The sequence below is a fragment of the Diuraphis noxia genome, unplaced genomic scaffold (assembly GCF_037042655.1).
Source record: "Diuraphis noxia isolate RWA-SAM2 unplaced genomic scaffold, SU_Dnox_SAM2 contig0002, whole genome shotgun sequence".
Lineage (NCBI taxonomy): Eukaryota > Metazoa > Arthropoda > Insecta > Hemiptera > Aphididae > Diuraphis > Diuraphis noxia.
This window is the reverse complement of record NW_028301712.1, coordinates 84213617-84240985: the sequence shown is the minus strand read 5'-3', so window position 1 is coordinate 84240985 and position 27369 is coordinate 84213617. Positions and strand designations below refer to the sequence as shown.

At 26.5% G+C, this 27369-nt stretch overlaps 2 protein-coding genes across 3 annotated transcripts in view; one reads left to right on the top strand and one right to left on the bottom strand.

Moving 5' to 3' along the window:
- LOC107165708 (uncharacterized) overlaps window positions 1–15353 on the top strand; it is a 19059-nt gene extending 3706 nt beyond the window's left edge. The window contains exons 1-6 of one of the 2 annotated variants that reach the window (XM_015514064.2): window positions 5651–5815; window positions 13033–13200; window positions 13266–14304; window positions 14369–14907; window positions 14967–15096; window positions 15182–15353. In XM_015514064.2, the coding sequence (XP_015369550.1) occupies window positions 13047–13200; window positions 13266–14304; window positions 14369–14907; window positions 14967–15096; window positions 15182–15236 (1917 nt within the window). In that variant the 5' untranslated portion in view covers window positions 5651–5815; window positions 13033–13046 and the 3' untranslated portion in view covers window positions 15237–15353. Of the gene's footprint in view, window positions 1–5650; window positions 5816–13032; window positions 13201–13265; window positions 14305–14368; window positions 14908–14966; window positions 15097–15181 lie in introns of those variants that run through there. The other variant, XM_089219934.1, reaches the window with a different exon arrangement.
- Window positions 15220–27369, bottom strand: LOC107166320 (WD repeat-containing protein 64-like). The gene is made up of 9 exons (XM_089219932.1): window positions 27272–27369; window positions 26369–26520; window positions 23600–23799; window positions 19670–19973; window positions 19420–19583; window positions 17012–17203; window positions 16739–16927; window positions 16456–16673; window positions 15220–16379 (listed from the first exon to the last, which is right to left on the bottom strand). Exons 1-9 carry the CDS (start codon window positions 27367–27369, stop codon window positions 15755–15757), a joined length of 2142 nt encoding a protein of 713 aa, XP_089076058.1. The 3' UTR covers window positions 15220–15754.

The window sequence follows — 27369 nt, the reverse complement described above, 5'->3', positions numbered from 1 at the left end:
TCACTTAAAATTTTTTATATCAAATTATGAACATTGTATTATACTAATCAATGTTCCGCTTATCGATTTCCTATCAATATTATATATAGTACCTAAATAATATTTTAATTTAAACATACATTATAATAGCAGGTACCTATACGATTGTATAGTGAAAAATAACTCGTATTTTACGGGTACTAGGTATGGTTATTACAAAATCTGAAATATGGCTGAAATTACTCAAGGCGAACAACAATCCCGCAGTATACCTATTACCTATATAAATATATAATATTTAGGCCTGTAGGCTTGTTTTATTATTTTTTTGTAAATTAATGGGTGTGGATGCTGAACACTTATACTATGTGGTTTAAATACTAAAACATATAATAATAGTGCTGAATGATTATGATATATTGATTAAATTATAATCTAACCCCGAGATGTGGTTTATTGGTAATAAATGAATTAATAAAGCATAATATTAAGAAAAACGTAAGCAAGCGTCATATGGTTGACTGTCATGAATCAGATTTCATAGAATCCTTAGATAAAATGAGTATTTAAAAAAAAATCACATAAACACCTTTAATAAACTTAATATGTTATATCTATTTATATACATTATCTTCTTGAAGAATAAATAAGAAAAAAAATAAATGTTGAACACTGACTTCTTAGAAATTGTCTGGTGCGTACCATTATTAAAATGTATAGGTACCTACTACTTTTATTTTAGATTCTGAGCGGAGCGATGAATGTATTGATTTTACCATGATGTGGGTGTTTTTTTTTTTTTTTGTGTCTGTCATCACGTTTTGGGGCAGTAAAAATGCTTCGATTTTTGACTTCAGTACCTCGTTCGATCAGAAAGTGAATCTAGTTGGTACTTTGGGGGGTCAAAAGTAAAAAATTCTTAATACTTTTCTAAATAATTGAGAAAAACAAACTAAAAATTAAGGGAAAAACGGGAAATTTTACGCACACTCATTTTTCGACAAAATCGATTTTGGTTTTTGATGTAACTTTAAAACAAATGACCATAGATACATGCAATTTTCACCTAATGTTTATATAAGTATATTCTATCCACCATGCAATTTTCAAAAAATTTCGACTTAAGTTGAACTATTCATAGGCATTTCAAATTTTCGATTATTATTAGTTTTTTTTAAATTAATATCGATAAAAATTTATTTGTTAGGCAGAAAAGCTTGAAAATTTAATACAATGCTCTTAACATATTGTTACAATAGCAGTTGAAAAATAAAAGAAATTCATAGTCACCATTTTTTTTTATAAGCATTCAAAGTTTGAATTTTGACAAAATACGTAAAAATTACGGCAATGTTCAAATTATCTTAGATAGAAATTCATAAAAGTTTTCCTTTTTAATTCTAAGATTTGAAAATTTAATACAAGATTCCTTACAAGTTTTTCAATCTTTATCACATATAAAAATTCCACCGGAAATTCAAATTAAATTTTTATGAGCATTTGAAATTTAAATTTTTACAACATTGGATTTTCACTTTTAGCGATTTCCTTATTTTGGTGTAACTCTAAAACAAATTACCGCAGATACTTGAAATTTTGACTGAATGTTTATATAGGCGTTTTATATATTTGATAAAATTTTAAAAATATTTAGATTTGTTTTGAGCTGTTTACTGACATTTTAATTTTTCAACTTTTTTAGTTTTTTTTTCTATAAATATCGATAAAAATTTATTTGTTCGGTAGAAAAGCTTGAAAATTTAATACAAGGCTTCTAACACATTGTAACAATAGAAGTTAAAAAATATTAAAAATTCGTAGGCACGATTTTTTTTATAAGCATTTAAAGTTCAAATTTTGACTAAATACGTAAAAATTACGGCAATGTTCAAATTATCTTAGATAGAAATTCATAAAAGTTTTCCTTTTTAATTCTAAGATTTGAAAATTTAATACAAGGCTCCTAACATATTTTTACAATAACAGTTGCAAAATAAAAGGAATACATAGTCACAATTTTTTTTTTTAAGCATTCAAAGTTTGAGTTTTGACAACATATTATGTAAAAATCACGAAAATACAGAAATTATTTTAAGCTAGAAATTCATAAAAAATTTTCTTTTTATATCTAAGATTTGAAAAATTAATACAAGACTCATAATATATTTTTACAATGAAAATTGAAAAATAAAAGAAATGCGTAGTCACAATTTTTTTTTTACAAGCATTCAAAGTTTGAATTTTGACAACATTTATGTAAAAATCACGAAAATTCGCAAATTATTTCAAACTAGAAATTCATAAAAATTTTTCTTTTTAAATCTAAGATTTGAAAATTTTTAATAATCTATAATATATCCTAGACAGATAAACCGTCTTCGCTCAGAATCGTTTTTTGTATACAATGATATAATATCATCGGATTCAAATTTAATTCCATCCATTACAGTAACCCACTTGTAACCTACTGTACAGCAGAGCGACATACACGACTTACCCGCTTTTTTTTATATTTATTCTTAAATAATTTGCTCACTCGATAATAATTTAATAGATTCATCATACTAATTATGTAAGTAAACAAAATACAAAAAAATGTATCTCAACACAAATAATTTGTTTACTGTTTAATAATTGCATATTATAATGTATAGGACAATAATGTAAGATACCATATATTAATTATTTAAATAATTTAATATTATATTCATACTATCAGACTATCAGGGATTCCCAAACGTGATATGGTCGGGGGAAGACAAGGATTTACTAGTTGTGATGTAGCATTGTAGCCTGAAGTAAGCTGTAACACACTTTAGTGATTCAATTATATTATATTGGTCGGAATCCCCCTGGACATTTAACAATATTACTTATTATAATAAACAATTTATATTATTCCAATAATATTGGATATTCATTGCTAATTATTATAGTTCCTGTATCTATATTAGGTACCAGTGACGCACAGATGTATAATAAGAGCACATGCAGTCTTAAAAAATTAGTCACCCACCCACCCAATTTTTATTTATAAAAAATATTTTCACTTATTAATCATTTTAGTTCAAGGAAATTTATTATTACCTATATAACATACTATACTACTATAGTTTATGTTATAAATTTTTAAACTACCCTGTGACACCTGCAGTAATATATACCCACCTCCCTCGAGAACACCTGCAGTAGCAGTTGCATTACTATTGCTAACCTGTCTGAGCTCTACTGAATGTCTGAATACGGTATACAGAGTGATTCTTTTAAGTGGGTACACTAATTATCTCGAAAAGTATTTACTTTTTTCAAAATATTTTTTTACATGGTTTTAAGTTGTTAAAAAACCAACTTTTTTATTAAAAAATTATATTTTTAAATATTTTTTATCCTTATCATTTTTTAAGTTTTTTACTTTTTTGAATGAGAACATAGAGTTTTAATTTCATATTCCAAAGCAGAATATTTTTCTAAGTATTTTGATACGTAAAAATCGAATTTAAGACGAGTAGTTTATGAGTTATATCTATTTAAAGTTTAGACAAGTTGAGTAGTGGACAAACATTTTGCGGGGTAAACCCGTACCACTCCACTCCGCTCATCTAAACTTTAAATACCTATATCTCGTAAACTACTTGCCCTAAATTCAATTTTTATATAACAAATTACTTAGAAAAATATTCTGTTTTGGAATATCAAATTAAAACTACATGTTGTCATTCAAAAAAGTAAAATACTTACAAAATTACAGGGATAAAAAAAATGTTAAAAATATCATTTTTTAATAAAAACGTTGGTTTTTTAACAACTTGAAACCACGTAAAAAAAATTTTGAAAAAAGTAAATACTTTTTGAGATAATTAGTGTACCCACTTAAAAGAATCACCCTGTACAGTATGTCAGTATAATACCTATTACTTTTTAGTTATTGGGTAGGTTTTATATTAGTTTATCGTACTGACATAGTACTATAGTAGAAGAATGCTGGCGCCATCCGCAAATCTCACATTCTGTTTATAAAAATTTAAAATAACGATCGCCGATGATTTCAAAGACGATGCTCGGTAATTTATTTATAATTTTACTACCTATAGGTATATAATATCTTAATATTAAGCATATCATATCTTATTAATACTATATACTTAATATTTACTATACATCTACACTAGTCAACAATCGTTAGTCATTATAATTTGCTTATAATTTATATTTTATGATACATATTGAATTATAATGAGATACCTTCTCGGCTACGTACTTAACATTTTAAAATTTCTTTCATTGAAAGATGTCGTTATAAAACAATAAATGACAATAAGCGTAAAATGAGATGGATATCTATTTCATTCAAAATTGTTTTATATTGAATTCATTAAAACTGATTCAATTCTTTATTAGAAATTTATATTAGGTATGTTATTATATGAAAATATTTAAAAATATAAAATCTACATTATAAAACTATTTGATATTTAATTTATTTCTTTTGATGAAATATATTTATAAATTATAAATTATAAATATATTTTAATAGTGATATCTAAACTAATATTTTTTCATATAAATATCATATGAAAAACGCTGTAACGGCTCTGTTCTAATATGTCGGTTGAGATGGTTTTTTATATCTTTCAAATTAAAAAAAAAATAACGATAATATACAGGTTTGTGTTGGGTTGAGTTAAATGAGGTTATTGTAAAGGTTTATTCAAGCTCATTTTCCATAAATATTATAAAAGTATAAAATATAGGTCAATAGGGACCAACTTTATCATCCCCGTCAATTACTTTACACAACTCCACGAGACGTAATCAATATATCCCACGAATACCTACGTCTTTATATATGGGCATATGGCCTATATTTCTAGTTCGTACTTCAATTTTATACGATACATTTTTGCCCCAGTAGCCTACCTATACCTAACGTGTGAGAAATATTCAAGTTTTACCTATTATTCTTTTTTCTCATCGCCCCTATCATGTTTATAATTACATAATATATACCATGTAAATGTATTTAATAATTATTGACGCTATTGTACTGTTTTTAAATTTTTAAATGATATATTCATAAATAATTCTTGTTTATAAAACAATTATCTATTGTTATTCAATTAATATAATAATAACATGGTTTTATTTAGACATTAAATGTTATGGCCGGCTCGACCTAAAATACAATAATTTAAATTTAAAATTTTGTACTAATTCCAAACTGAAAATATATATAAGGTGTGAACAATTTAGTTAAATTAAATAGCTTCAGACAAGAAAATGTATTAATTTAATTCGTTTTGTATAGTAAAAAAATACAATTAAATAAATAATACGTTATTCTGTGGACCTGTAATGGAAGTTTGAGAATAGTCGTCGTATATATTCCAGATAATCTACGATAACAACGTAAGTGTCGACAAATGATAATACCCAGAACAATATCCATCGTTTGAACAAACGTAATAATTGATTGATATCAATAAACTGATAGAAAATAGAAATTGTATAACTATTAAAGAGCCTATATTATTGCCTTTTACTTAGTTGAATAGTTTCTGGCCTTCTGGGTTATCTCCATTCTCCATGATTTATAATACTTTTTAGTTAGTTTATATAATTTTAACAATCTTAGTATCTCACGTCTTACTATTTGAGAACTGTCGGGTTACAACATACAAAAATGATGATGCAATTATTATTTAGTGCTCCGTTTTTGGTTTTTTTCATTGGCTAGTGGCTACATTGTTTCATCGTTCATTTCAATTTGCATTGCCCCAATAGCTGCATATGTTTTGGAACGACATAAGGAATACTTACCCGCAATTATAAAAAAACTGTAAGTACTCCTTAATAACATTCTGTGTGTGGTATTTATACAATAGTTACATTATAATTGTATTATAAATTATTATGTCTACAACAGACTAGTGAGTAGTAACTATACCCAATATATACGGTTCGTTTAACCTTTAGGGTACCTACCGACAACATCTTTCTAATGCACGGATGACGCGGCTATCGTAAACGCGAGTTTAGTAAAAAAAATACGATCAACGTTTATGAAATGATTGAAATGTATGTACAACTGTTGTAGGTACCTATAAAGAAATTTAAAAAAAGTTTTTAAATTGTTATTTCGACATTTGAACACATAAATACCAATACTATTGTTTAAAAACTATAACAATATCTAATAGTTTTAATTTTAATTAACAAAAATATCACACTCATTTTTAGATGGATGAATCAATAAACCGTAGCAATATTACCTATAGTATAATTTGATTATACACTATTTAACTATTATACCTAACTGCCCAACTAAAAATAATGTTATACGCCTTATACGGTTTACGCCGTTTACGGTTACTAATTTACTATACTTATTTTATATAATCGATTCGTTTTGATTTTACTCAACTGACCTTCTCAATAGGTAAAAGAATGTAGTTGAATAACAAATACCTAATTTTAAATAAGTCATAAATCATAATATTGTTAAATCTAAATTATTTTACATCTTATAATAATGGTACATTTTTAGATTGTTATTTTATTTTTTAGTTACAATATTTTTGAGCCATATTATTTGTAATTTAATATATTATGCGTTAGGTATATAAGTAAAAATATTATAACTGTTTAAAGTATAATTGTCGAGCGAAATTTCGTTGAAAAACTGCCCTAGGCAAACCACCATTTCTATATAAATACTAAATATAGGTACCTAGTCAATTATTGGTTCAGTGTTAATAATATACTAATATTCGTAATTATTTAAACAATTTCTAAAAATCTTGGTTTGCGTTTAGGAAAGTGAAAATATATAAAAAATAATAATATAAAAGTATTATTTTATAATAACTAAAACCAAAAGTTCTTCAAATGGTAAATAGAAAACAAAAATTGATCAATTAAATACATCAATACATCGGTATTTCGTGACAAAATAAACTATCTTATACACAATTATATTATTATCTGAATAATCATGATTTTTTATACCAACATTCTGAATTAGATACATTAAGCATATTAGTTTTTTATATCAAACATTTTTAAAAACGTCATTTATATAGTTTTGTTACTAGCTTATAGTTGCCAACTAAAATATTAATTTTTAGTTATTTATTAGATGCGTAATAAAATATTTGTAAATGTGGCTATTCGTTTATTTATAATCAGTGTTCAGAATGTATAGTTAAACATTTTTAACATAAGAAGTATATTAGTGCAAATTTATTACATAAAAATAAAATTTTAAATCTATATAAAAAAAAAGTTAACTAAATAATAATATTTTTTAGTGATCTGTTAGACATTATATTACAGTTTTTACTTTTTAGATGACTTATTTAAAATATAATTATACAATATAAATTTAAATATTTAATTTGTATAGCAATAAAAAAATTAATGTATAGTATTATATTGACATAGATACACGCATGTTATTTATTATTATTTTTTTATATCACCTTTAGGAGCAGTAAAAACGCTTGTGATTTTTAACTTTACGTGTGGATTTTCGTAGAAATTTGGTCTAACTTCTAATTAGAACTTTTCTGTCTTATGTTGTCTTATGTTTTATTAATGCTCGAAAATTTAATAATATACGAGTATAATAGCAACTCATATCACGCTCCGATTGAAATATTTCGAAAAAGCCAGTCGTTTTAATAATAATCGTTTAAAAGTTCAAATTTTTAAGAAATACGTTCAAATCACGAAAATTCTAAAAATTATTTGGTACCTATGGTCTACGGTAATCGATATCGGCTTTAAAGTTAATAAAATCTAGTAATATCATAAAATGTGTTGCACATAATATTACCATATTATTATATATATAAGATTTATTTTAGCAAAAAATAGTAATAGCATTATAAAAATAATTATAATAAAATATCCTTAGAAAATATGCAGGCTGACAGTTAATCATCGTAACAAAGATTTCTCATTAAATCCAAATAATTGACGTCCATTAAAACAGTGATAAGTTACCAGCTGATCTATATGATGAGGTATAATAGGTTTAGACATTTATAATACAGCAAAGTGAACTCCTCGGATTTGTTAAGCTATATTATGTTATATAAAATCGAAATTGGTAGTTAAAATTAAATTGTAAACAATTTCACGTCAAAACCAACATAAATTATGTGCACCACTTATAGTGTTTCTCTCTGTTAAACATAAATACATAATATATGGGTATCTCAAGATTTCATAAACTAAGTTTTATGAATATTCATTAATAGTTGTCCAACTTTCATTTATCTATCGTTGATAGCTATACTCGTTATATCCAACGTTATTTATTTTCATTTTTGGATACCTATTTTTATATCATATTATAGACTATATCGGGGATACAATATATTATAAGTAGGTATCCCGCGCAACTAACCGTGTAACTTTTTGTACCAAGGTCATAAACTTAAAGAGATAAAACAGCGATAGAAATATATTTTATTTTTTATTACAATTTACAATCAATTACACTTGAAAAATTATTTTATTGTGTTTTTAAGCGTTTTACTTTCTTTTTCTGAATATGCATTGCATATAGTATTTAAATATTATAGTTTTTCATTTGTTTTCTAAAATGTTAATTTTGTTTTTCATTATTTAATATATTGCGAGTATGATGATTGATCATTATTTAAATAGTGTCTATATAATACCAATTAAAAATTGTTTATAGTGTTTTTTAGTGCATCTACTTGTATATGATGGTAAAAAATAATTTGAATAATCTAGAACAATAATAATATTAATGATGGGTATTTGGGTACAATATTGGTCGGGGCCAGTGGCGGACGGTATAAATGTCATGCGACTATAACTATAGTAATTATAGTAATGAAAGCCGAAGGGTTAAGTAAACTTTATGACTGAGACCAGCTACAGTTCAGTATTATTACAGGTAATCAATCCAGAAATCAAGTCTATATTCATAACAAATCGATTCTGATTAAAAACGATAATCAACAATAAATTATTCATTATTCTCTTGCGTTTGATTAGTTTATTGTATAAAATATGTGTTTCAAATAATGTATTTTGCTACGTAGGCACCTATTACAAGTACAATCTTTAATATTATGTAAATATTGAAATGTGCGGAATTATTCCTGTTGAATGTTGAATGGGCTTCTCCTGCGGGTCATGTATGTAGCCTTTTTATAATGATATTATAACAAAAACCGGTTGTAGTAGTTTTCTAAGTTTGCCTCTTATAACAGTACTTGTTCTGGTCAAACGGCACTGTATAGTTGTACCTATAATACTGCATAATATAGGTGTGGTGCCCGGTGTTTGTTCCCAAGCAAACAACACGCGTTTAACCGGCCGTGTCCATTCAACGTTATTCAAAACGTATTTTATTAAGAATTATTAATTACGGTTTTTCATAATACTAAGTAAAACATCTTCATATAATATATAGCTGGTAATGTATAATAATTATGTATGCATGTGAATTATATAGAATCGAAAATAATTCGAAATTAAACCATTTTTTTTATCTATATAGGTACCTATCGTCTATTAAAAAAAAATTAATTGCAAACAATTTAAATAATATCAATAATAAATTAAGTCATAATAATTATCCTGCAATAGTGTAATCGATTTTTTTGCTGATTAAGTAAAACTTGACCGAGTTTAGCTGTGTTGGGTTGGGCAAACAGTTTCGGCGTATTGTTATATACCTATAATTAATTACTTTATTATATATTAATAATTATATAGGTATAAGCCATAAGGTACTTAGATATTAATTAAAATAATACTATGAATAAATGATCTTAAAGAAAAAATTGTAAACCAAGATCGAACGATGGTTTAACACAATGTTATATGTATACTTATATGTTTGAAATTTGACGAAAACTTATTCTAATTTATAAATAAAAAACATTCAAAATAAATAAAACATTATTTTATATTAATACATATTTAATAGGAAGGTACCTGCTATAGTGATATAACTATGTTAGACTGTATCAGCCATTATTATACTATATTAATATAGGTGTTTTTATATTATGTATTTACATCTGAATGCTAATAGATGTTCAACATAACGGAAGTACCACTAACATAAGTAACGAAATGGCTTGTAAGTTGTTTGTCTGCACTGCCTAAACTGTAGGTTTTATTATTATTATTATTTTTTTTGTCGCCCCCTATCCGGTCACCTGTGCATAAGGTGTAGGTACCTACGAATCGATTTGTATATCATATAAAACGACTTCTTAATTCTTTCAGTTCTTTTCAGTGGGCGGTCAAGTACAACGACATACCACATTAACTTATGTTACAAATACTACTTATACGATACGAGTATTATAGACTTCTAACGATTCGTCATTTCATCATGGATCTTCGTAATTTTTTTCAACACTCAATATAAACATCGTAATAATATAGACACAATAATTGTATTAACAATAATGACGATTGACGATGATAGTAATAATAATAATAATGCTATGAAAATGTTGCCAGGTCATTGATTTTAATGTTGTTGAGTGTATATTATACAAGTTTTTTATTATTATTTTGGATTCGTTTTCCTCACGGGGTCATAATAGTCATACGGTATACGTATGTTGTTGTAGGTACCTACACTATCACATAATTTACATTTAATGGGCTATAGTCAAATTAGTATTATGAGTAATATACAGAGCGTGTAGGCACACTAATACATATTATATACTAGCTATATAGGTAGGTACCTATGTTATAATTTCTTGATGGTTTTACCGTGAAAATCAAAAAGTTTAATCCCAACCGAGTTACTGTAGCTTAACATGCCTGCTATGGTGCCAATTATGTGTAAAAATGTATGAACAAACGTAAATGATTCAACGCAGACAGTGATTTACAAAAATATACATTTGGCAAACTTTCAAACTGGCGTATAAACAACGTTTTACCAATATACCATTATACATTTACCTATAATGTGGTTATAAAGTATGCAAATACATCGAAGTAGGTATCAAAAAACGCGATTGTACCAATATTTATTACTTAATTTACATCATTTATAAGTAAATAAAAACCTTTAAATGAGATACTTATAGACTTACGAGTTACGAGTATTACTGCCATTCAACTACTAAAACATTAACATTTTAAAATAATTTTTATATTAGGTATAACATTATAGATGATTAAATTCTTATAATATAAACAGATATATATATAATATATGTCTAGTATTTAAAAATAATATTCGATAAATAAATACAAATATATACATATAGATACATCATAATTCATAGATACCTATATATTTTGAACTTTCCTTGTATCAAAAATATTTTTAATTGCTAAATTCTGTTCACAGAGAGATGTATACACTATTATAAGTCTTTATCGAATAGTGAATGTTACAATTTATTTTTACAACTAATACAACTGTTATTTAAAATAAGTGAATAATTGAAAGTCAAATGTAAATTATGCTTAACCTTTTTAAAGCTTGTGTTGTGACTTATGATTTAGTTATGAAGCCCGTATCTACATCACAAATATTATTTAAAATTTGCATTTATTATTATGAAATGTATTGCATTTTAACATAACTTAAGCAACGCGCTAGATTATTCAAGATTAAATAAAATCCATCTGAATATTTATATTTTTTATTAATTAAAAAAAATGCTAATAGGCCATTGAGATACAAACATTATTTATAAAAATATATCGTGAACTTAATTCTAATGATATTAAACTAAATTGTGCTTAAATTATACACATATATATTCAAATTCTTGTTTTTGAAATTTTCAAAAGTATAATGAATAGGTACTACAACTAATATGAAATAAAACAGTTTATATTTTTGTAAAACCTCACTAAAGGATTATGATCCTTAGTAATTAGTATAAACATTTTATTAACCCCAGAAACTACTTACTAGATTTTGATTTATGTTCACGTATGTTTTCAAGAAAATCGCCGGCTAAATAATTTTCAGTATTAAAATGAGGTCCTTGTTTAAAAAATAGAAGTTTGTATCACATTAGAACACTCCCTAAGTAGTAAAAAAATATCAGGTATTTAAAAATATGGTAATTAGATATAAGTACTTAACAATTATACATATATATATAAACAATATTTTTATATTCTAAAAATCTAAATTTGAAAAATGTACTATCAAAAGAAAAATGGGGAAGAGCTATAGCTTATTTTTTGACCACTCAATCATTATAATATCATAATTTAATCGATTATTTCGATTAATTAAAAATTAATATTCAAACCAAAAATAAATTGTTTTTAATAACTGATTAATCGATAGGTAACCGTTTTTTTTTTCTTTTTGAAATACGCTTATTCGATTTTTTAGTATGTGTTGTAAATTAAACATGAACACAAAATCAAATAGAATAGAAAATTTCAAATTATAATATTCAAACAGCCCCAGATGAACATGTTTAAAAATCCATCTTGTAGATAAAAATTGAAAACAACCTGAAACATAATTATAATAAGAATATCTTAAGAAAATATAAAATAACAGGAATTATTATTAAATTTAAAACACTACGATAATGTTTATATTTAATATATTAATTTAGGTTTTTAATAAACCATAATAATGTATAATTATTAACTATTATTATGAAAACTGAAAAATTAATTGGTACTTATCAACCAATAGACCAGAAAAATATGTCATAGATCTTTAGGCTTTTAAATTTGTTATAGAAAGTAGAAGAAAAGACGTACTAATATAATTAATTACTTAATCAACGCACTCCACTTTATACCACTCGAGAATTCTATAAATTTTCCTAAGAGATTTCTCTTGGCAATAAACTATAATAAACTAAAAAATATTTTAAAACAGCAATATGAAAAAAACAGGTTTAAATCTCATTTTCTCGAATCTTTAAGAACTGAATGTCTTTACGATTTACTTTTATTATAATTGTATTTTACTTAGTATATTTGTAAAATGTTCACGTAATAATCATGTTAAGTTTTTTTTATATATGGCTATTAAATATTTAATATGATTTTCAGCTGATATAAAAATCATGAGACTTTTTAAAAGGCGTTGTTCTGATCCAAGCCCTCAACTTGTCAGTTTGTCGCCTATTGAACAGGATCATAGAGATGTATCTCCCGGCTATGCAACACCAAAAGGATGTACCACACCTGATAATGGTTCACCAAAATCTCATAAAAAAAGTAAATTTTTTAAAACACCCGTATAATAATTGCTTATACTTTAATCGTATACGATTTTATGTTAGGTTTAGCAACTTGGGGTAAAAAAGTTGGAAGAAAATGGGACCAGTTAAAAAGAAGTGATTCTTCTGAAATACTGCAAGTTTCTCCTAATCGTAGAAGACAATGGTCACCTATATCTACGAAAGATATGAATAATCAAAATATTGAATTGCATCAAAATTACATTGATAAATTACATACTAACCAAAATAAACGTTTATCAAGAATAGAAAGTATTAGAAGTATTGAAGAACCAAGGACTTTAGAAGACAAAGATCAAGATTGGCTAAAAGAAAAATGTCAAAAAGGTCTTGAGGATTTATATGCTATGGAAAACGCTTCAAAAGTAAAAATAATTCCTCCCAAAAGTATGTCTATTAAAAGAACGACATTATCTGTTGACATCGATGAAAATCCTCTCGAAGAACAGTGCATTTTAGAATATCTTATTTCTAATAAAAAGGTATTAGGATTACAGAAAAGTATTGATGACCTACAGACTTTAAGTTATGAAGACCTTCTTAATATGTTCAATCAAGCTACAAATCGTGTAAATCAAAATTCTTATCTTAAAACCCGAAGGAGAAGACATACAAGTTTTGGTGAAACGTTTGTAATAAACAAAATTGACGAGAAAAATCGTGTAGTAATAAAAGCAGATGAAAGTGGTTATGAGAGTGATTCGACTAGAACTGGCGGAGACTCACCTAGAGGGTCGATAAAATCACAGTCTTCAGTTGATAATGATGAATTTTCTAGGAAAAATGTTCGTATGGGATTACGAAGAGGTGATGTTAAGGAACTTCAAGTTGGATCGAATGTGGAGGTCTCATCATTAATGTGTGAAGAATGTAAAAAACCTGAACGAAATATGAGTCTTTATCAAAGGTTTTTATTGAAAAAAAATAGCTGCATAAGTTCAAGTGACCGGCATGCCGAGATGAAAACCATTCGATTTAGCAAACGTCTTGGAGAAGATGTTGGAGTTAATGTAGAGTATCGAGACTCTTCATCGAGAACTCGTGCATTAATTATTACAGCTTTGTCAGGTCCAGCAGCTAGGTAAGATGAAATACTCTAGTACTGTATTTAAAAAAAAAATAATGTACCTAGTCATTTTTTTCAGGGATGGTAAATTATGTATTCAAGATGAAATAATAAAAATCAATGGTACTAGAGTAAAGGGCTTAAGGCGTCAGGATGTGGAATCCATAATGCGTTCATCGAAGTATAGCATAGAATTCGTTGTTTCTAGATCTAAATGCCAACCAAATTCAAATACAGAACAAGTTTTATTAATTCAAAAACCCCCAACTGTTCCTAAATACCCAGTTAAGTCAGAAGAAGTACACGAGCCCCTTTATTCAAGGCAATCATCTTTGCCTGAAATTAAGTTAGAGGAAAAACCTAAGATGACTGGAATGCGAAAATTCTCTGTGCATTTAGATCAATCTCGACCCAAACATACCCAGCTACCTCGTTTACCAAGACCTAGATCATTATCTATGTCTCTAAAAACGATCATTTTTCATAAGGGACCAGGATATAAGTCTTTAGGTTTTAGTATCGTTGGCGGAATTGACTCTCCAAAGGGATGCATGGGGATTTTCGTTAAAACGATTTTTCCTACTGGTCAAGCAGCAGAATCACAACTCTTAAAAGAGGGTATGTTAAAACTATATTAGACTTGTTGATCTGTCATATGATTATTTAAATTGTAATAGGTGATGAAATTATCAGCGTTAATGGCAAAAGTATGGATGGTTTCAAACATTCTCAAGCTATTGCGCTTTTTAAAGAAGTAAAATGTGGCCAGATTGTTATTCAAGTTGGACGAAGAGATCTCATCAAAAGGTAAATTATATTCTATAATCTGCTTCCATGGCATAATCAAATAACCAATAGGTTGTGTAATTTATTTATTTTTTATTTTTTTCAGGAGCAGTAAATCTAAATCTTGCGATGAATTAGATAAAGTTGTTAAAGAACGTTGAATAGATTAAATATTTAAGTTACATTCTGTGATATGATATACGAAAATAAATAAATTAAGACTAATATGTATTAGATATTAATTAATATTTAATAATAACAGTTGATATTTAACAGAATATTTTTAATTTATTTTTTTAGAGCTAGTGGACACATAAAAATGAGTGAAGTTAGCCTCCTCTTACCATTATCATATGGTACCTAACCAAACTGAATTTTTTTTTTTTGTTATTTCTGTCGCTTATTTTGATAAATATTGAACTAACTATATCCAATTTCCTATCACAAACTGCTCTGGTTGAAAATCAAAGCATTATTTCGACTACTTATCTTGTATAAGTATAAAATATAGGTTAATTATAATTTATAATTCACTAATTTTTAACTGATTTACACCACGAATTTACCCAAATGTAATATAATGGGAAACAAAAAAATAATAATAATAATAAAACGTGGCTTAACTGACTGATCAGTGCAGAGCCTGATGAACAAACTGACCGATGAGAGATGGATACTATTAAATAAATTCGTTTATAATTTTTTCAATATCATCATCTTCATCTAATTCTAATTTATTTATAACTTCCATCAAATTTTTTATGTTAATCGGTTTTCCTTTATTTTGTTCCTTCACTGGCGATTTCACTTTTTCATCATATGCGATTCCATCACTAAATATTTCATCAATTTTTTCCATAAACGGGAATCTTGATTTTGTTGCATCACTCAACACCAAATTCTTAGACAATTCTAATTTATATACGGGACATAAATGCATTGCTAAATAAGGTGTTCCATGTTTTACCATTTCATCTACATGCTTCTTAATTTTAGGATTTATCGGTTTTTTATGTGTATCCAAGTTAAAAGCTTCATGGTCTAATGAAGGTCTTGATTTAATAAGTAATTTTTTTAATTTATTATTTTCTGTTTTCGGTGATTCTACTAATGTGCTATCAATTTCGTCAGTGATAATCTGATCGGTATCGCTAAAACTCCATTCTGACGGAAGTGCTGGTTTTTTGTCTTCTATCGGTGGAGGAAGAGGAGAATGATTTTGGGAGTAATCCTTTAAATTTTGTTTTAACGTCGATAAATAGTTAGAGCAAGCAATTATCAATACTTCAGATTGCCAGTTTTCCCTAAAAAAACATTTGGTTTATTATAAATTATTGAGTATTAATTATATTATTCATGTATGTATTTTAAATTATTAACTTAGGCATATAAACACTTGTTTGCACGCTAGTTATGTTACTTGCGTCAATGGATTTTAATGATGCTTGTTCTTCTGGTGGTTGTTTAATGATTGGTCCTGGATAAAATGTTCGAGTACTACTAAATTCGACAGATTTTCCGAGTACATTATACACTGGAAAATCAAATTGAATTGTTTGTAAACAAACATAGGTATTTAAACTCCATACCTTCAGTACCTATTTTGAAACCAAAAATATATTTTTAATTAAATTTGAATATTTTTGTTTATTGTAAATATTACTTCATCCTTTGAAATACTAATCACAAGATTAAAATGTTCGAAAATTCTGACATCTACAACTACATTCTTATGGCCTTCTAGTTTAGCAAGATATAATTTTGTTACTACTGGATTCCATAAATAAACTATATGCGAACATCCAGTCACCAATAATTTAAGTGTTGCATTGTAATGAAAACATCGTACTCCCTATTATAATATTTTCAATATACGTTAAACAGTCTAAAATTCTAAACATAAATAGAGTAATTTATATGGAACTATGATTAATACATGTCGAATGTGAAATACATATGGATTCCATTCATCTCTTATATGTTTGATGACAAGAGATTGCTTGTGGTCTTGACAACAACTTATTGTAGCTTCATCGGATTGACAATAAATAATATGTTTGATACTATCTGGATGAATTGGATTCCCGCATATGTATACTTTAACCCATTCTTGTTGATATTCCAAATCCTATGAGACATAACAATTATATTTAACAACTCAATCTTAAATTAATTAACTGATTGCTTTTTTTTATGATTGGTCTTTAATTGATCTTAAATACCTACAACTTAGCAACAGAGACCATTAGTTAAAGTGACTTAACTACTATTTACAATAATAATTTATATTACATTAATTTAACAATTCGATTATATTTCGTCGATTAAATTGGTTAATTTTAAACAAATAAGGATTTTCTTGTTTGGAATCGGGTTCGGTTCGAGGAGGCATGTACCGTTTCCGCCAATTTAAAAAAGGTTCGATTCCCGTTTCCACCAATCTACCTGCTATGGTAAAATTATTATAATTATTTATATTATAATAATATAATGTATTATATTTTAATATTCTGTATTAATTGCAGTATTATTCGTATTATTTTCAACTTGAAGTAATTGTACGTCGTATATAATATGATAATATTAAATATTGGAAAATATATTTACAAATAATAAAGCAAATAATAATTACATAATATTTTGTTATATAGTTTTAATAAGTACAATAATAAAGTAAAAGTCACTTATTCATAAATAGATATAGTAGTTTTATGGAGTAAAAAATGTTCTTATTGGTAGTTTCAATCTTATCGATTTATATACAATGATTCCATATTTAAGTAATAAATATATATTTTATAGAGTATGTATGTGTGTATTTAAAGTCGCCACTATCATAGATTAATGTGTACAACTATGACTATCGCTTATTGCTCATTTGTATCTAACATCTCCTTATGTACCTACTAACGCATCATGTGTACGTAGTTTTAGTGAATTGAAATTAATTAAAACATTTTTACGATCGACGATGAACCAAAACACTTAAAATTTATGAACTATGAATAATAATTATTATTATTCCATAGCAGGTAGATTGGTGGAAACGGGAATCGAACCTTTTTTAAATTGGCGGAAACGGGCGATGGCGGAATCGGTCATTTCAAATTTTGGCGGAAACGGGTAATTCCCGTCCGAGGGATCCGTCGAGAGTTTCTGTCAAAATGAGTTATTCACTCCTGTTCGTACAGATGACATTCTGTAATTCTGTTAGGGTATGTTTTATAGTAATTTGTTGGTGTGAGTAACAAGCTTCACAGATGGGAACATTTTTTTGGAAAATAATAATATAGTTTTTATATTATTTTATTTACTGTTTATCGACCTACAATGTTGTGTATATTTCGAAGCATATTATTATTCGGAGTATTTCGATACATAAAAATCGATTTGTTCACAAGTTGTTTATTAGTTATAAATATTTAAAAATTTTATGATGTTGGATCATCATTTTGCGGGAGTACACTCAACTATAAATAGGTAGGTACTAATAACTTATTAACTACTTTCCAAAATTCAATATGTTTACACATCAAAATACTCCAAAAAATATGCTGCATTTTGTCATTAAAAAAATTAAAAATTAAAGCGAAAAATGTAACGACTATTAAAATATATACCTAATCATTAAAAATATTAAAATCTTTTGAAATTATAAGCATTTTACATTAAATGGATTAACCGATAAATATAAATATAATAATATAATATTCCTCCAATTTGAACAACTTACAATAATTTAAAAATTATATTAGATATCATTTTGAAATTTCTATTATAATATAGATACACTTTTATTATTTGTATAGGTAAGTATACTTTACTACTTAAATATTTATATGTTGCAATAATATCGCAACTATAATCATATACATATATATACAATATATTTGTATAATTATTAATTATAAATATGATATAGGTAGGTGGGCACATACTTTTATAGTGAATGGTTTATCAAGTAGGTATACCTACAACAGTTCTCCGCCTATTACTTCGTCCTTCGTTATAATAGTTGAATAATGAATATATTATACGAGCAATGAAAGGGAAGGCAATATAATACTTTTAACTTTATGCTTACTTAAACGTTAATAAATAAATAAAAACGAAGTTATAATTGTATTTGTTGACAATTAAATAAAACTGCCTCCTATTCTTACGAATTTTGATTAGGCTTTCAATCGTACAATTTCTATTAGACTTACACTTACCTATACCTATAGCTAGCTATATTTTAATAAAATAAAATACCAAATGCTATAAAAGTTAAATTTTCCCTTCTGATACATATAAAATATTTTGTGCAGGACTATAATTCATTTATATAATATAGTTACTAACTTTCCACAAATATGTATCAACTTTATTCGTCGGATCTCGTTTGAACAACGATCGTTTTGGTTGGAGAAATTCCATTTGAGTAATACTGCCACTATCATCACCAATAAATAAAAGTGAAGAACTACCTGGACAGTATTCTAAACAAATTGGCGTTGTTTTTAATCCTGTATTAAATTGTTAATTATAAATTGATGCCTAATTATTACAAGCTAGGTTTCACTGCAGCAGTAAAATCGTGTCCATTATTTACCTGTAATGCAAAAAGTTGGCACATGAACTAAACAAACGGTGTCAACAAAATGGATAGATCCGTCTGATGCAGCAATAGCTATGAATTGGGCATCTGGTAAATATATTGCATCATTGATCCAAATATTTCGCCGTCGATGAGCTGCCCGAACTAAATCGTCGGGACACTGAGACAATTGTAAAACGTATTCCCTTAGTAAGTTTAGATGACCATCATAAATGCCCACTTGGCCTAGTCGAGAAAAAACTGTGTAACAAAAGAATTCTTCAGTTTCTATGCTAATCACTTTGGCGATGGATTCATGCTGTGGAAAATATATTTTATTATAGAATAATACATTTAAATGGGTATTTTTTGTTAATTAATAGTGTATAAATAAAAGCATTTGAAGTACTCCTACCATATACCTGTATAATATATAATATATATGCCTATAATATTATAAAACAGTAAATATATTTGCATTAGCAATAACACATGAGGCATACATTTATAATTATTAGTACCTACCTAGATATTATTTGGTAAGTAGATTCTGTAATATATTATACCTGCAGTAGCGTATGCATAGAGGAGGGGTGCTAAAAGGTTGAAGCCTTTTATTATTTATTATTATTTTTTTTTATATTTACCCATGACATGACATGATATAGTATCTTAAATCGTGTGTTTAATAATTATTACAACCCTACTCTTTACATATATACTGCAGGGTGTCTGGTGAGGATTTACTCATTACGATATCTAACGAAATAATGGAGATATCAAAATTCTGGTTTTATAATAAGATTCACTGGGAAAAGAACTACAATTATTTCATTTTTTAATTTATTTTAATGTTTGGGTAAAAAAGTTAAAAAATATTTTTTTTTATTTAATTATTTCCAAAAAAAATAAAGATAGCCATGTTGTAAAGTTTATTTTTCTGAAAATATTGACGTTTCAAAATTTTATTTTCATTTATTTCCTGATTTTTAATATTTTTTTTTATTTTCAAGAAAAATTGTGAATTATTTAACACCGTAATGTTATCAAACATGTGACCCGCCGCGCCGCGCTCATTCCCATACGGCTGCCGAATACTTTCCATGTTCCTAATAGTTATACATTTATAATCATATTTTATATCTTCAAAACTAGAAAAAATATTAAAAACCAGGTAAGTGGATGTCGCTCTGTTGTACATTAGGTGGTGGGGTGGACCTCTGACTAGGGTAGGTTAGATTTGAATGCAATGATAGGTATCAATGTATCATTGTATACGAAAAACGATTCTGAACGGAGATGATTTGTCAGTCTAGAATATATTATATTTAAATATTGTCATATATTCTATTTTGAAACAAAAAATATATTATTTTTCAATTAGAACGCATTTTGAATAATGCATGGTTAATCAATTTTTCCAAAAACATTGCATTTAGTTATCATAATTCATAATAGATTATTATATTATCATAGATATACATATACCTGATTTCATAAAAATTTAAAACTCAAACGCTCAAAACATTTTTCCTATAATGACGCTTCAAATTTTCCCTACAGCTATTTGAAGCAAAACTTATGTAAAACTTAGTGTTGAATTTTTTAACCTTAGATATAAATACAAATAATTTAATGAATTTTGAACTACAAAATAATTTGCATATATCCATAGTTTTGATGAATTTTGGTCAATATTAGAACTTCAAGTGCTAATAAAAAAAAATTTTGCATATGTATTCTTATAATTTTTTAATCACTATAAGAATAATTTATGAGAAACTTTGTATTAAATTTTCAAGTATTTTGATATGGCCAAAAAAATTTTACCAACATTTCAAAAAAAATTCTTTATTACTTTTGACCTCTATAATGCACCAAGGATATTCACTTTTACATCGGAAACCATCCCCAAAGTTTGAAATTGAAGCATTATTTCGACTAGTTATGCTGTACACAGACAAAAAACAAAAAAAAAAACACATTGTGAAATCAATACATTCATCACTTCGTTCAGAAGGAATCTAAAATCAGGAAATTAATGAAAATAAAATTTTGAAACGTCAATATTTTCAGAAAAATAAACTCTACAACATGGCTATCTTTATTTTTTTTGGAAATAATTAAATAAAAAAATATATTTTTTAACTTTTTTACCCAAACATTAAAATAAATTTAAAAATGAAATAATTGTAGTTCTTTTCCCTGTGAATCTTATTATAAAACCAGAATTTTGATATCTCCATTATTTCGTTAGATATCGTAATGGGTAAATCCTCGCGGGACACTCTGTATAGTATATACACAGGGTGTCCCACTGAGATCTGACATTCTGACAAATGAAATAACTTTTGTTCTAATCAATATTTAAAAAAAATTTCTTTTAAATATAATTCATAGACACTTGCGCTACATTTTTAGAATACATTTTTTATTTTTTAATACTGAAAATAAAAAACTTAAAAATTGATAAAAATTTCTTTCGAAATATTCAATATAGCCAATTTGTAAATCTGATTTTTAGAAAAATCAAAAAAAAATATGGTAAAAACACTTATTTAAGTCAAATGGCTGATTTTTTACAATTTTTTTAAATATCAATATTTTCGTTAAGTAAATTACGATCTAGTTTATGTTAGAAACTTTGTAATTTCAAATAATAATAAAGTTTTTTAAAAATATTTTATTAGAACATTTTTAAATAAGTGCATGTTAAAATCTAATTATTTTTTTATTGTTATTTATTTTAATAATATTTGATGTATAAACTATAAATAACTATGATTTACCTAACAAAAATATTGATATTTAAAAAAATTGTAAAAAATCAGCCATTTGACTTAAATAAATTTTTACCATATAAATTTTCCTAAAAATCATATTTATAAATTGGCTATATTGAATATTTCGAAAACATTTTTTTATCAATTTTTAAGTTTTTTATTTTCAGTATTAAAAAATAAAAATAAAAAATGTATTCTAAAAATGTAGCGCAAGTGTCTATGGATTATATTTAAAAGAAATTTCTAAAAAATATTGATTAGAACAAAAGTTATTTCATTTTGTCAGAATGTCAGATCTCTTTGGGACACCCTGTATATATATATGTGTATATAGCTACTATATATGAAAGTATTTACTTTATTTTTAAACCTTACCTTGTGACTACTGAAAGATTTTTTACTCTCAAGCTCCTTCCCCTCCTCCTCACCATTTGAAAAATTCTGTGTACCTACGCCACTGTCGCTACTGATATATAAAATTTAATGATTTATACAATATACATATCACATTATATACATTACACGACTATTAATAATATTTGTATGCATTTATTAATATAGTTTATTTGCATGTATGAAATATTATATAGATACCAAGATACCTATGCAAGCTAGCAGGTATCTCGTCGTATTTATTGTTCTCCATTTTCGCATGATAACTTACGTAGATGTTCGTTTTAGGTAAATCAAGTCATTTACATAGGCACACCATAAAGTATGATGTAAACTACAGGCCATTTTACTATTTTAGTTTGTTAATTAAATACGGTTATATATATTTTATTTGTTTTAGAGTTTCAATGTACGTCTTGAACCAAAACACTTTAACATTATATAATGATTGTAGATTTGTAGATCTCTCAGCATGATAATTTTTCAAAAATTTTAATTAAAAAAAGTATAGTAGTATTAGTATATAGTACCTATAATACTTATTTCAGCTCATCCGTCTCAAGTATATGCTTATTAGATAAGTATTATGTAACTATAGTTTATTCATTTATTTATTTTTTTGTATACCTTATTGTAATTTGTTGTTGCAAAAATAAATATTATTATTATCATTATACAAGCATAATTAAATAAAATGTATTATTCTATTATTCTGTGATGCGGTTTTATCGTTAACTAGTATAAATATTAAATGTATACCCATACTTACTTTGCAGTGTGACATTAAATGCATGGTTATACTAGTTTGATCAAAAGGTAATACGTCCCAGACATCTTGAAAACAATATGTACTATATCGAATTTCATTTAAAAGATGTTTCCAGAGTATAACATCTTCTTTTGTAGTAAAATCTTCTACGCACACTTGTTCGAAAAAATCATCAGCCTCCTTTACGTATAAATTATTACCTGTGTTTTAAAAATCAAAAAGGATTGATTTTTACACCCAACAATAATAATAATTAATAACAATCACAAACTAAGTTCGTGATAACAATTATAATAGGTAATCAAAATAATATGTATATCAGTATATTATGTTTTGTCTTTCCACTATACTGTATAGACTTGCGTATTTAGTAGTATGTATTTGTATGTTCTGAGCATCTTTTTTACAGGGAGATTTCATTAGTTCAAGTGAACATTTCTACATACGTCTACCGTGTAACGAAAAAATCTCAATTTTTTTTAGACAAAATTTTATGTTAACTCAGATTTTCCGTGTAACACAATACGGTGTTAACACATATATTGTTCACCTATGGTAACCCCTCACATTAAAGTATTTACTGTGTACAAACCAAATATTTTTTTTTTACCAAAATTAATTATAAACTGAAATAATTATTTCAAGTAAAGAACAAATTATTTAATAAACTTTTTTTATTATTATAAATAAATAATATCTAACGAACGTTGAAGTATTTTTAAACTCTATTGCATATCCGTATGATAATTTAAATTTAGATTTTGAAAAATCTAAAAAAAAAGTTCTTTATTTTTGTGTAACAGACGATATAGGTACACAGTTTTATAATGTGTTATACTTGTTGAGATTTTGTGTTACACAGTGAACGTGTGTAGAAATCTCTTTGTAAAAAAGGTACTCAGAACATACATTAGGGTTTTTGAGAATTTGTGTTACACGGTGGAGCATGTAGAAATGCCCGCTTGAACTAATGAAATCTCCCTGTAAAAAAGGTGCTCAGAACATACAAATACATACTACTGTATTTAGTGTACATATATTATACAGCCCGATATACCTATTATATTATGTCATTTTATACGTATATACCGGCTGACTTCTATAGTTGCTGCGATCTAGATACTCAAATATTAAATATGTACGTTATTTGGTTTTATTATAACGGCTGCAGTTATTTCCATGGAACCTTATGGTATTATATATGTCGTAGGCATATAGTCAAATCAGGCATTTTATCAAATGAATATAGTCAAAAATTTAATGTTTATGCAATTTCACTATCCGCCTAGATATTTAGTTAAATTCCTAGTCATTAAATTAATAATATATTCGATAATTATTATATAACTAATTTGTATTTTTTTTAAATTGATATTTTGGGGTTGTTATTTTGAACCCCCCTTGAAGTTAGATCAAAACCGCCACTGATGGTTTTAACACCATTCCTCACATCATACATTTTAAAGGATGGTGTATTGATGTTCCCTTCAAGTACCTATTTTTTTATACCTAGCCACCTAGGTAGTCTTATTGTGGGAGATGGTATTTTGCGCCAAAATATAACATGTATTTTGCGCCACATATACTAATTTATTTTGTTATTTTGCGCCACTAAAGAAAACAAAATGGAATATGTAATTTACGCCACACTTTCAACTTTAATAGCAGTTGGAATTCACCAGCAGATAAATTTAGCGATATCGCATAGGATATACAATAATACGTTCTGATGCGTCCGACGCGTGTCACATATCGTCTCAATATCGTCGAATTATTTATAATTATGACTGATTTTTATATGTTTTATTAATTAACGACAATTTAGATGTTTAATATGCATGGAGTTTGATTTTTTATATACATTTATTTATAATTACGAGTTTAATATGACTGATTTTTATAATATGTTTTATTACTTAACGATAATTTACACATTTAATATACATGGAGTTATTTATATTATTATAATATAAGTGGCGCAAATTACTATTTTAATAAGGTGGAAAAAAGCGCAAATTAAAATTTTAGTAGGTACTCTAGGGCACAGATTACATAATTCCTTTTTATTTAATTTACCAAAATACATTTTTAGATGTGGCGCAAATTACATATATTTTTTTTTTATTGGGTTGATTTTGGCGCAAATTACATACGCCCCTTATTGTAGATATCTACCTATATATATATATATATATATATATCCAGAGGTCTCAAATCTACGGCCTGTTATTAAGCTTTTTGAACCTGTGCCCACCAAGCTGATGACTGATATTTTGATCTTGAAATAATACATTCTATATCATCCTAACTAATATAATATATAACTAAAGTATAAATCAGTAAGATCAATAATAATAAAATATACAATAAATGCATGGGTAATTTATTTTCCGTTGTAAAATAATGATGAAATAAAATAGATTTTTCACTATACTTTTAATCTCATGTCGCTATATACGCCCCTTCACAAATAGAATTGTCTTGGCTGCCAATATCGAAATTCGAAATGTGTCTCAAATTCTGACCACTAATAAAAAAAGGTTGTAAACCCTTGATCTATAACTCTATAAGGTTATTGACTATAATAGTTTAATTAATGGTTATAAGCAATTTGTTCTCTTATTGTATGTAAATAATAACATAAACTACCTAACCAAACCATCGATACCTCATTTTTTATGAGTTCGCATATCATCATTTTCCTTATCTAGACTTAAATAGTAAAATAATTATTATAACTATTACTGAAATGTACCTATATATACTAACCAGTTACCGAACATATTGCTGCGACAAATTCGTCCTTGTTTAATGGATGTTCTTTGTCATCGTAATAAAAAAAATATTTTTTTAATTCTTTTAAATGCGCGACTTCTAATGCATCGATGAGTTTTGTCTGTTTATTATTCAACTCAGTACCCCTGCAATCACGTTTGGATTGATAAATTAATACATTATATTATTGTATTTAGTGATTTTCATAATTTGTTTACTATAGGTCCTATATATATATAAGGTGCCATTGGCGTAATTCCATTAAATTTCAGCAGGTGCAAAATTTTATCGGTCCAATAATCGTAATGATAAATTAAGTCATATTATTCATATTTAAAGCTAATTGCATTGTTTGCGTGTACTATATAGGTATATCTTTTTATATTTGATAACAATAAAACATAAACAAATATCAAAATCTGTATGTACCTATATATATTTTAAATACTATATGTGCTGTGTCTGTACTCAGGGTTGGGCAAGTTACCCAATTTATTGTAACTGGTTATAAGACACAAGTTACTCTAAAACTGTGTAACTAGTCACAAGATACTAGATACTTTTATGTTGTGTAACTGGATACAAGTTACATTTAAAGTTAAAAAGTACAGACTGTACTATTTATGATACGTTATACATATAAAAATATAATATTTATATGAAATTAATTAAAGTGATAACAAAATGTTTAAATAAGTTTAAAAAAAAATCAATGAAATTTAGTTGTTATTGTATTTCAATAGGTATAAAGTTCATCAGCATCTGCAGGTGCAAAAGCATATCTTTGCACCTGCTACATAATACCAGGGGGTGCAAGTGCACCGTCGTGCATCCCCGTAATTACGCTACTGTAAGGTACCTATATAATCTACGCAAATAGGTTATAAAATATCTTACTCGCTTGGGCTTGGGTCGCCTAAAGAATAATTCTCGACAGTTGATGTAGATGATCCGTCCAAAAGATCTAATGATTTAGAAACTGAATTGTTAATCAT